Raw genomic sequence first — 12439 nt, 5'->3', positions numbered from 1 at the left:
TGCCACATAAGTAACTTGTCTTGGGATGTGTTGTGTTAGTAGCTACTAAGTTACTTTTACGATGACCACTCATCCTTATACGTACATGTTTAATATTTATTATTCACCACTTCCACATGGAATGACAAGAAGCTTTTGACGGAGATAGCACAGTTGACCGTGTGCTTAATTAGTCCGTTCGTTGGCTGCGTGAGACATCCATGCCCACATACATAGGCATTAAGAGTCGTATTGTCAAACCTTTCTGTTCTACTCCCTCTGTTATTACAAGATTTTATGAGGAAAAACCTATATAAGATTTGTCCAAATTTGTCCAAATCTTTGATTGCAATTTTTGTTGATAGCTTACCAAGATGACCACTTGGTCCAAATCTCACAAGAGTTTCTTAAGAAAAACCTATATATGAACATCATTATTATGGCCGTAATAACTTTTCTTAGAAAATCCTAGAAACATGTAGCAGCGTCAATCGTGCTTGTAATATAGGCCAGTTGACCGTGTGCTTAATTAATCCGTTCGTTGGCTGCGTCAGACATCCATGCCCCACATACATAGGCATTAAGAATCGAATTGTCAAATCTTTCTATTCTACTCCCTCTATCCCGAATTACTTGTTTTAGATTTGTCTATACAAGTTACTTTTGTATATAGACAAATGTAAGACAAGTAACGGGGACGGAGGTAATATATTCTAGCGGCAGACATACGTGGGATAGAAATGAAGCCTAATTTGTCCAAATCGATCTTACAAGATTTTTCTGAGGAAATACCTATATACTATGAACACAATTATTATGGCTGCAATAACTTTCCTTAGAAAATCTTAGAAAGATGTAGCAGCGTCAATCGTGCTTGTAATATGTATCATTTTTATATGATGATCACATAAGGATCTGAAGCTCTCTCTTACCAGTGGCATGCCGTCGGCAGCTGCAGTCCCAGCTGGTTCCCCTTCTTCCACAACCAGGAGACCTTGAGATCCATCGAACCGAGGACCATCCTGCAACGTACAGACCACCAAACATAATTCAAGATCCGGTCAAATCCACCAAAAACAAAACGAATCTGGTGGAGAGAAATCAATGGTGACGGAAAACTCTACTGCCACGGGTTGCTAGCTAGCTGCGATCAATTGAAATTGTATGCATGTTGCGCCTATCATGTGAAATTTCTTGCTTAGTTACCGGTAAATTCAAGAAGGCACTTACGATGCGGTCACGGATGAGGTAGTACTCCAGCTCGCTCCGGAGGTCGTCGCCCTGCAAATCCATACCACTGGCTTCCCTGAGAGATCGCGCCAGCTCCACGTTATGGATCTCCTTCCCCTCCATCACGGTGAGCACCGACTTGAGGCGTCCGTGGGCATGGTTGAGCTTGGTCACCTCGCGCCCAATACCCCACCCGGACGCCCACAGCTGCAGATCGCCTTTGCTCCAGCTCGTAACAGGAACGATCTCACCGTCGTTCATGGTGCGTGGGCAAGAGAAAATGAGAGGGGATCGGAAGGGAAGTAGTACAATGGAGAGAGTAGCCTGCGGAGTTTTGAGAGCTTCTGGACTCGATCGTATATATTCGTATGGGTTTATTGTATTCTTGCTCGGGTAGGCCAAACAAGCAAACAAGCCAACCTGCATATAATAATAACTGAAAATAAATCCTAGTATGACATCTAGAATTTTTTTTGAACAATTATTATATGTGTGCAATTGTTGGGTGAACGATATACTTGCAATTTTCAGCCAAAAAGTATATATGGTGGTTGGTGTGCCACACGAATTAGACAAGAAAACGAATGTCTAAAGTCTAAGAACAACACCCAGTAAGTGTGTCCATTTTGCTTTTAATATAGCATGCAAATGACAATATTTTCACTGAGGGTTAAAAAAAACAATATTTTTCACTAAATTGTATTGTTCCATGCTCATCACAAATTTACAATTCTGATTTATTCATAATTTTTCTAGGTTTGCCGCATAAAATTTGTAGGATACTTATATAAACTTCAGATCAACGGGATTCCACTTATGTCGATCCTTAAATTGAGCGCACAGTTACCCCTATGAAATAGCATTGTTAGGCAGTTTAGACATTTTCAGAGACAGAGACGCGGATGGAGACGTCACTGTTTAGTATTATGTACACTACACATTTATAAATCATCAAATAGCTAAATGTCAACTGCCAAACTCCAATAACTAATAAGGTGTCTGTCACATGAAATGGTCCGCTCTTTATGGGCTGACCGAGAGGAATCTCCACTCGAAGTCAAACAAGGCAGGATTGCAATAAAACCAGCCAATTTTTTCTTGAGGATCAATAAAATCAGACAACTATACCAATATTATAGTAGAACAATACTGTATCACCCCCCCCCCCCTCCCCCAAAAAAAGAACAGTACCGTATTCACGCTTTTCTATGCAACAAGTCAGAAAATCATAACACACTTTTCTATGCAACCAATCAGAAATCATCGCAGATATATCCGTCACCAGCTGGGTCTGTGAAAATTAGAATGCCCTCATGACTTGGTTGGTATGTCACAAAAATTATACCATTAAAAATTGGAAAAGATAACCGAGGAACGTTCCCCAGGAATGTTTCCAGCGCGAACGTGTAATCTAACGCTGGATTAGAGTACGAATTCCGAAGCAGAGGCCAGTTGCCATGTCATGTCAAAACAGCGACGGGACGGCGGCGGCTTGGGCACCCGATCTGGGCCCGGTTGGGCTTTGGTAGGCCGCACATGTCGTATTGTGTCATCCAAATGAAGTATTGTTTCATCCTAATCACAAGCAAGATAGTAATAAATGAAGTATTGTTTCATCCTAATCACAAAAGAAACATTTTTTATAACCCTGCCACCTGCATTTGCCAGATTATCCTTCATTAATAGTTAACCTCTGAGTAGGCACCGCATGTTTTAATTTTTTTAGCAACGGCTTGGTCATTGGGCTTGGCCCCAATCCTGGCTCCACCCCTGTTGACTTGGTATATGCCACTCCCTCTGTAACTTAGTACAAGATGTTTTTTACAAAATGGAGTATGTTACTGACGCCATTGATAAGCTGTTGCATATATAATTAGAGGCAAGAAAACACAACTACAAAAATTAGGGCATCTACAATGTGGTGATGACCTTTACGGTGGCAATGTTCCTTTTTTTTCCGCGACCTCCCGTGTAGTGCCGAACCCAGGACATTCCTTTTTTTTCCCGCGACCTCCCGTGTAGTGCCGAACCCAGGACACGTTCTCACCGTGCATTCCCAGCCAGCAACCGGAAGTTGCCTCCCCTGAAAAAAGAAGAGAGGAAGCAACTGGAATTGCCTCATTTATTATAGAAAATAACAAATATTCCATGGCATGGATGCCACGCCGTATCATTTCTATCGTACTTGGACATTTTGTGATGAAGGCACGAACGGCCCGCAACTACATTTTTGGCAAAAATTATTTTCACTTGCATGATGTACTAAGGACAAGCTTAATACACTTATTTTGTGTAGCACGCGAATCACCATACTTTTTGGCTGGAAATTTGCAGGTACTTGTACGTATCTTTCACCCAACAATAATGTGAGTACCATAAAACTTTCTACGGAGACCATGTCATAGAATGTATTTTCAATTTGCTAGTAAGTTTGCACGTGCAACGCACGTCTTAATCGTTGGAAACTGAAATCACATAAGTATAAAATAAAATAAAAGGAGTTTTAAAATATATGAATTAAATGGATGCGCAATGTCTTGAGTTCACTGAAGTTGTTTCTTAGAAGAGAGACTACATCTGATGATGTTGTTGCATGGAGACAATAATATATTGTTTAATACCCAGTGCTTAATAAGTTGTAAAAGATAAAAAAATCTAGTTGCGATTGGAGAGTAGCCTTGCACTGTGTTTAGTACATGGAGATGTAATCTTTTGGTCTTAATATCATGGTGTGAGAAATTGATACCTAATCTTAGAAAAAGATATTAATATCATGGTGTAAGCAATTGATAACTAAAATATGAGAAAAGTTCAAGAGATAAAAGTTTGATCCATCGATATGAGATTACTAACCAAATGTTTATATAAATCTGGAAATGGCATGAAATTTCCAGGACTTGATTACATGTTGCGAATACTCAGAACTCAGCTTGATGACTACTAAAATGAAAAAGATATATCCTAGATAAAAATATCAATGGCATTGAACCAGTGTTCTGAAGTAAAATCTTAACACCAACAGATTTTAGGGAGTTCCTTTTTTTACAGTCAAAGGAGCTCACCTATATCGCTCAAGATTACTCAGTTTAAAAAAAAAAGGCAAGATCGTCCGGAGCGGCATTACGCACAGCCTCAGGTCAGTAACTTGCAAGGGTAGCTTTGCAGAGAGTGGTGCATAGAAATTAGCCTCTCTGCAAATAAAAGACAGTACTGAACAAAAATCTGGGCCCAGCTCCTCAATTTCACACAGGAGGCCCATAATCTCTTATCTGTTTTGTTTTCTTGAGTTCCACATCTCTACCCGTGCTTGACAATCAGATTTGAAGGCAACATCGGGCCATTTTTCCCCCTTTGCAAGCTGTACCCCATCTTCGAGAGCAAGTATTTCAGCAAACACAGAGAGTAGAATACTCATACCTCTAAGCAGCGGCTAGCATGAACTTACCTCCAGTATATCTTGCAATTACTCCCGTGGTCACACGAGCATTAGCACCTCAGAACGCCACATCAACATTAACTTCGATAATCTGGATGTCTCCAACTCACATCTCAGCTTGCTAGGATAGGGATAATCTTCATATGGAGAGAGCAGAGAGCATGTTTCCTGAACCACATCAGGAACCCATTTTGTCAGATTTTAAGGGGCTTCATATAATTTTTTGCCTGCTGCTAGGAATTTATTTGTATGTACTGCTGCAGGTGAGATGCTGAGAATAATAATGGATGTTCTACTAAAAAGGTACAGGTTTTGTGCGTTCCAGCAACAGTGTTAGTTCTTGAAAAAAAATGTAATAAGTCGAGGGTTACATTCCTTTGTTTTGATTATCTCTGTCCTCTCTTCTCGTTTCCAAACGAAAGTGGATCTCTCATCTCTGAAAAATGGAAAAGTAGGTCTCATTCTCATTTTTAGATGCAATTTTGTACAATGGTCGTAACAAGCAATATGCAGTAACAAGCAAAAAAAACAGAGTTTGCTCAACTTGGCAATTCAACGTGCAGGGAGGGGCGTGTTGTGTAGCATTAAAACCATTTATCTTGTGAACGTCACCTAGGAAGTTTTCTTCCAATAACGACACACTGGTCAAGATATACAACAACTCCGTAATGAACATCATTGATGTATATGCCTAGTTAAGTCCTGTTTTGGCAATCAACCTATCTATCAAAATTTGTTAACTGTATCAACATAAGCTCTGCAAATGTGACTAAATCGGTAAAGTATTTATTTCTATAGTGGACAACAAATGAAATTGTTCAAGAGTTAAATAGCATGGCCACCCTTATTAGAATAACCTAGTTTCCTTCACGCAATACATGTAGTGGTAAACATATTGTGCACTGTTCTGTATGCAAATTAAAATAAAAAGGAAAACTCTTTTTTTATCTTGTTCAAAATCTTCACCTTCCTTTAGAAATACATCCTCTGTTTTAGAAAATCTGGGCGTAGAAGGTTTTTTTCTTGAACTTATAGTTAACTCAATAAAGAATGGTGTTTGAATTAGATCTTGGAGTTCTTTTGGCAGATATTTCAAAACCTTACAGATAGCTTAATCTTTTTTGTTAGCTTCTATTTCAGACACAGTGCAGGTTGTTGGACGTTGGGTGCACATATACCTTAGTGAAAGATAAATAGAGAGAGGGGGGAATGCACATATACCTGGCGGATAAGGCGGGGACTTAGGTTATTGTGCGTGTTGTTGTATGGGTGTTACGGAGGATGGCGACGGCGTTAACAGGGTTGGCGGCAAAACTATGCAAGAAAATAAAAGATATATTAGATTCAAAGAGAAGGTGCACTATGCACATTAAAAGAGTTTTTCTGCTAGTCATAGAGCATTATCGACATTGTACTGCAAATAAATTAACCTATCAGAAGTTCTAAATGACCCAAAGTATCAGAGAATAAGGAAATGGGGAGGGCTACATACATATGTCAAGTTGAAAATCTGAAACCAAATCCAAAGCTATAGCACAACCAACTAAAGAAAGCTCGCTGGAGTCAGGCTCGAGCTCAATCCATGCGGCAGGCTACAATATTATGAACACAAAGATTACTACCATATATCAGCTCCACGAGTATTTGTTGTGAAAAACGTATAAGCAGACAACTTTGAAACCTAACAAGACCAGCATTATAAGAATCAAATTAATGCGTACTCCTACTATCAGAACAAAGCTAACAATACGATGCAATAAAGAAACAAATTGACGCAATTAGTGAGAAACACAATAGAGACTGCTCCTACTGTCACAAGAATGGGTAGCAAAATCTCTCTTTAAGAGAAAAAAATAGGGTCGCAAGCTGAGGAATATCCCTAGCCTTGGGAGGCATATGAAGTTCAGGGAACTTATATGGAGGTAGGGCGATGTCCATACAGGGGGTTGGTAATGCTCAGGTACAAGGGGCTGCTGGTGGAGAGGGAGGTCGGGGAGAGGTCGCCATCTCTGTTCCAGCCGGAGACGATGTTGTAGGTGAACGTCGCCGGAGACCGGAGTACCGGAGAGCAAGGGTTAGAGCACCAACCAGGAGTCCGGTGAAGAACGAAGCTGGATCCAACTCCCCTCCACGCAACAAGCCATGAAAGGACCAAAAGAGCAGCCGACACCGTCGCCACCGTCGAAGACCGAAGTGGCGGACGCCCAAGGCCAGAGAAACAGGCCCGACTCGACATCAACAAAGAGTACAGCGGAGATCAACGGAACCCCAACTCGCAGGACCCAGATGCCCAGATCCGAGACCAAAAGGCACACAGCCCCTCATCAACGCCGAGGGTGACGACGGACGGGCGAAGAAGGGGGCGGAGGCGGCGACCCGCGGCGGGGAGGCTCCCGGCGACGGCGGGGCGGCTCTGGCGGGACGGGGGCGGAGGCGGCGACCCGCGGCGGGGAGACTCCCGGCGACGGCGGGGCGGCTCTGGCGGAGGCAGCGGTGAGGAGGTCGTGCGGGGGGCGGCGGTCTGCAGAGGAGGAGGTCGTGCGGGGGCGGTTCTCTTTTTTTTTTTTGACTGCGGGGCGAGTGCGGGGCGATTAGCGATCGATCGTGGCTTGTTGCGTGGTTGGTAGCGTTAAACACAGAATGATTAAGGGCCATTAGATTTTGATGATGAATGGGTGTGATTGTTTGGATCTGCCCCTTTCTTTCTTTTATAGTAGTAGTAGATAGTAGATTAGTATACGCTCGTTGGCTTGTTGGCCTTCCCGAGCAAGGATGGATATAAAACTCTGCAAGCTACTCCCTCCATTGTACTTCCCTTCTCCTCTCCGGCCCTCTTCTTTTGCCCACGCCGGCTGCACCATGACCGACGGTGAGGTCGTTCCTGTTACGAGCTGGAGCAAAGGCGATCTGCAGCTGTGGGCGTCCGGGTGGGGTATTGAGCGCGAGGTGACCAAGCTCAACCATGTCCACCGACAGCTCAAGTCGGTGCTCACCGTGATGGAGGGGAAGGAGATCCATAACGTGGAGCTCGCGCGATCTCTTAGGGAAGCCCGTGGTATGGCCTCCCACGGCGAGGACCTCTGGAGCGGGCTGGAGTACTACCGCTTCCAGGAGGCCGACGGCGGCGGCGAGGTAAGTGTCTGCTTCTTGAATTTACTTACTGTTTGGGTACTGAGCAAGAAATCCGTGATAGACGAACCATGCGTCGAACATCGAACTTTTGAGAATCATCGAATTTCAGTTAGTAGGTGTAGATCGAGCTGTGGATTTGGCCGGATCTTGATTTGTTTTTGGTGGTCTGCACCGTGCAGGATGGTCGTTGGGTCGATGGATCTCAAGGTCTCCTGGGCCTGGTCGAGGAAGAAGGGGGATCAGGGACTGCCGTTGTCGACGACATGCCACAGGTGAGAGAGATGGCCATGCTGGTAGCCTCATATCTCCACCGGAGATTTTTATTTATCACTGATCATCATACAAAAATAAAAAAATGATACACCTTGCTAAGTTTTCTAAGGTTAAAACAGCCATAATAATTGCGTTTATAGGTTTTCCTCAGAAAATCTTGGACAATTTGGAAAAAATGGGCTCGATTTCTATTCGCCTTTTTTGATGCCCAAGTTTATCCGAATCCTGGCTATATGTAGATCTAGCACAAGAAGCTACATATTTCTCATGATCTGCCGCTAGGATACTGAATAGAAAAGGCTTGATAATACGACTCTTCATCAATATGCATATGCATGTGGGCATAGATGTCTTACGCGGTTAACGGACGGATTAAGCACACGGTCAACTATCCTATCCTTGTCAAAAACTTCTTGCCATTCTGTCTAGGAGTGCTGAACGAATAAGCACACGGTCAACTTCTTGCCATTCCATGTGGCTGTGCTGAATAATACTCCTGCCATCCCATAATATAAGATTGGTTGTAGTAACATATTATATGATGGGACAGAGGGAGTATTAAACATGCACATATAAGGGTATCTTCACGCTGACCTTCAAACAGGACACCGCATTTCGCAGACCGGGGACCAGTCCGTGGACATTAATGCGGGAGCCGGCCATTCAATCATAGTCGTATATACGTTAAACCGGATTTATCAAATGAGATGAATTATATGTAAACCGAAGGATTTTCATCTAAACACATTAATTACATTTTGGAGATATTTTAGCTAAAAAAAGTGGCCGGACTTAAACCTAGCTTACAGTGGCGCCCGTCCTCCACTTTCCCTCCTTGTTACCCTCCGGCGATCGCCGGGTCCATCTAGCCGTCTCCATGAGCAGCGGGCATAAGACCCATGAAGTGAATGTGTGGTTGCCAGCGAAGAAGAGTAGAACATGGGAGACGGACCGGTCCACTTAGGACTCGAGGCACCGCCACCACCCATGCCCTACTCATCCCTCCCCAAGTCCACGACATGTCCATTGCTAGTGGGTCCACGATGGGCGTGGAGGGGGCGGCACACTCGCCGTCTCACCGACACGGCCAAACACCATTTGGCGGCACATATGACACACAGCTAGCGGCGTTCTTGTCCGCGACCGCCTCCCCGTCTGACTGCGCCGCCTGTACGTTGCAAGCGGCGGCTTGAGTGTGGGCGGCCTCTAGAGCGCCTGCTGCTTGGCGAAGAAGTTGGGTTTTGCCATGGACATTGCAGCCACGGCTTCCTCGCTCGTGCGATCTCTATCCTCCTGGCACGACGGCTCTGCTAGGCGGCCGCAAGGGCGGCCACCTGGTACTTCTCCATCGATAGGCTCTCCCACATAGCGTTGCCGCTCACAGTCATGATGGATGTGGTGCACGGGAGGAAGATGTGGAGCGGATGAGTTGTGGCGTGGCGTGAGTCGGGTGTGGCCGCCTTTAAATAGTGGGTGCTGGTTAGGCCAAGCGTCCGAGTGTGTCATTGCGTGGGCATCAGAGTTGCTTTCTCGGCTGGCAAGCTTATTTAATGGTGGCAGATGGAGGGACGGGCATTGCGGGCGTGGATCCATCTTGTCTTGTCCAGTAAACATCTCTCTGGCATTGAACATGCACGAACACCGGAGACACGGTGCGGGTGGCGCCCTCGGTCGGTGAGCCATTTCAATGCCAGCGCTAGCGAGAGGTCACATCCACTCTGGACTAGTGTCAATGCGGAGCGGCTTCTCTAAAGCGGCATGAATGCAGGCAGTTGGCTTCCGGCAGAGAAGGGAGCGAGCAAGGAAGAGGGGTTTGGGTGGGCCATGGTTGTTAGAAGTGGGCGTGGCAGCGGTCCGGACGCCCGCAAAGCCCCCTCCCCTGGTTTGCGGGAAAAAGAACGTCCGGACCACCAGGCGGACCAATACAGGACCGCGTTGGATGACAAAACATGTTCAGACAGTCCGGTCCGGACTATTGCGGGCGGTTTGAGCGTCGGTGTTGGATATGCCCTAAGTAATTATATATGCCATTCAGCACTATTAGTGTAGAATAAATTATTTTACATCTAGGTGTTACATCACTACATTCAGAATTTACGTGTGGTATATAAATTATCATCATCATATTGATTCACAACTCAAAAGAACAACAAAAGAAATGCAGGATATGGGTCATAACACAATCAAACCACAAAAATTACATTTTTTTTTCTTGAGCAATTGTTGTGATATGTAAATAGAGCACCACAAAAATTACATTGCTATGTATGTTTTATGTCATGTTTTTACATTTACAATTTACGTAAGTAAATAAATTATATGTTTAGGACACTTTTTCGTTTGTTTGATTGACTTCCGATGGCGCCTCTCCCTCATGTTCTGCGGACTCATGTTGACTATTGGTTGTTTCAACAACTAGGCGTTTTGGTGCTAAAACCTTGTGGTTGCAGAATGAGCCCCCCCCCCTTCCTTTTATTCTTGATCTTGAACTCTATCTCTGGTGTAATACTCGTCCATTTTGGGCCCTTTCGAATACAAATTCAGGCGGGGAATCACCCCCCCCCCCCCATGAGCTTTACTTGGCGTAAAAATATGGTGTAGGGGCTTAAAAATAAGGTGGTGTTGAACAACGAAACCATGGCTTTATGTTTGGTGTATAAATATATCATCCATGTTGACTCATATCACAAAAATTCAGCATAACAAACACAAGTCGTAACAACTAAAAACTTCAAAAATTGCGTTGATATGTATATTTTATGTCGTGTTTTTAGTTTTGTAATTTTATATCATGTAAACAGACTATTTGACACCGGTATACATATTTGTACGTCCTTCTTGACTTCCGAGGAGGTAAGATAAAAATTATGTGACACAAAATATGGTTCAATGTCGATAAATATGGCTTTAGTAAATACTACATTAACCAAGAATAACATGAATTATATAACAACTCTACGACTAAACAAAGACACATTTACATATATGGCAAGTTGACAAGTGAAAAAAGCAAGTAATTGACATCAGTAGTTCAATGCTAGCCAGGACCGACAACAAGTACTAACAATTAATCCCTCACAAAAATACCAATAATTGATAATTTCATAAGGCAATAGTCCAATAAGTAAAGCTAATTTTTCTATCACGTAAAACTTCGCACAATACAACAAGGCCACTGAATAGTGGACACATGCATGCACACATGCATTGGCACATCAGTGACATTATATTTAATAAGTTACCCATTGTTGTAAACATATTTCATAAGGCACGCAACAACAAGTCACAAAAATCAATCACACAACCACATAATCACAAGGGGGGGAGGGTGGTGGGGAGGGTGAAGGATCAAAGGTATCGACTAGGTGGTAGGGGTAGTGAATAGGTGACTACAAATTGTTCTTCTTATTGCATATTTAAGGGAGTGCATGCAAATCTTTCTAGATATGGAACTATGTGTGACACCCTATATGATCTAGCAAGCAATATAATAGCAACAAGTAAAGTAGTGGATAGAGATAACGGAAGCACACGGAGAGGAAGATCTATTATGAAGTTGACTTCCGTGGGGGAAGCTAAGCTCTGTTTGGAGTGGTGTGCGGAACCTAAAGTACTTCCCCACCCCTCCCTCCCTAATGATACAAAGTGTCACCTACTTCTCCGTTAGCCTCACCACAAAAAGTTTGGGCTCACTCCACTAGTGGCAAGTCTTGAGCTTGCCTCCAATCTTCACAAACTCGGGGGAAATGCACAATCTAGGATCATCAACAATGACTCCTACCTCCAAGGAGTCTCCAACATCCAAAAGTAACAAGAATCATGGTTGATTGGGAAAAATTGCTAAAATGCTTGAACTTCTTAGGTTAAAAGGGGAAAAACTTGGATCTTCGATCTGTTGGAAATATGCCCTAGAGGCAATAATAAAAGGATTATTATTATATTTATTTGTTCATGATAGTTGTCTTTTATTCATGCTATAACTGTATTATCCGGAAATCATAATACACGTGTGAATACATAGACCACAATATGTCCCTAGTGAGCCTCTAGTTGACTAGCTCGTTGTGATCAACAGATAGTCATGGTTTCCTGGCTATGGATATTGGATGTCGTTGATAACGGGATCACATCATTAGGAGAATGATGTGATGGACAAGACCCAATCCTAAGCATAGCACAAAGGTCGGTTAGTTCGTTTGCTAGAGCTTTTCCAATGTCAAGTAACTCTTCCTTCGACCATGAGATCGTGTAACTCCCGGATACCGTAGGAGTGCTTTGGGTGTACCAAACGTCACAACGTAACTGGGTGATTATAAAGGTGCACTACAGGTATCTCCGAAAGTGTCTGTTGGGTTGACACGGATTGAGACTGGGATTTGTCACTCCGTA

The 12439-nt window shown here is 43.5% G+C and overlaps 1 protein-coding gene across 1 annotated transcript; it reads left to right on the top strand.

Annotated features, from left to right (window-relative positions):
• Positions 1–7476: 7476 nt before the first annotated feature.
• Positions 7477–12116, top strand: LOC123072684 (uncharacterized). Its single transcript, XM_044496291.1, has 2 exons — positions 7477–7777; positions 7957–12116. The coding sequence occupies exons 1-2, from the start codon at positions 7505–7507 to the stop codon at positions 8134–8136; spliced, it is 453 nt and encodes a 150-aa protein (XP_044352226.1). The 5' UTR covers positions 7477–7504; the 3' UTR covers positions 8137–12116.
• Positions 12117–12439: the final 323 nt, after the last annotated feature.

The sequence above is a fragment of the Triticum aestivum genome, chromosome 3B, assembly GCF_018294505.1.
Source record: "Triticum aestivum cultivar Chinese Spring chromosome 3B, IWGSC CS RefSeq v2.1, whole genome shotgun sequence".
Lineage (NCBI taxonomy): Eukaryota > Viridiplantae > Streptophyta > Magnoliopsida > Poales > Poaceae > Triticum > Triticum aestivum.
This window is presented reverse-complemented; position numbering and strand designations above follow the sequence as displayed.

What these genes read in the sequence shown, in the direction of transcription:
- LOC123072684 (XM_044496291.1), top strand. Translation starts at nt 7,505, where the DNA reads ATGACCGACGGTGAGGTCGTTCCTGTTACGAGCTGGAGCAAAGGCGAT. An exon ending in AGGCCGACGGCGGCGGCGAG is followed by an intron (nt 7,778 to 7,956) that starts GTAAGTGTCTGC and finishes TGCACCGTGCAG; the next exon opens with GATGGTCGTTGGGTCGATGG.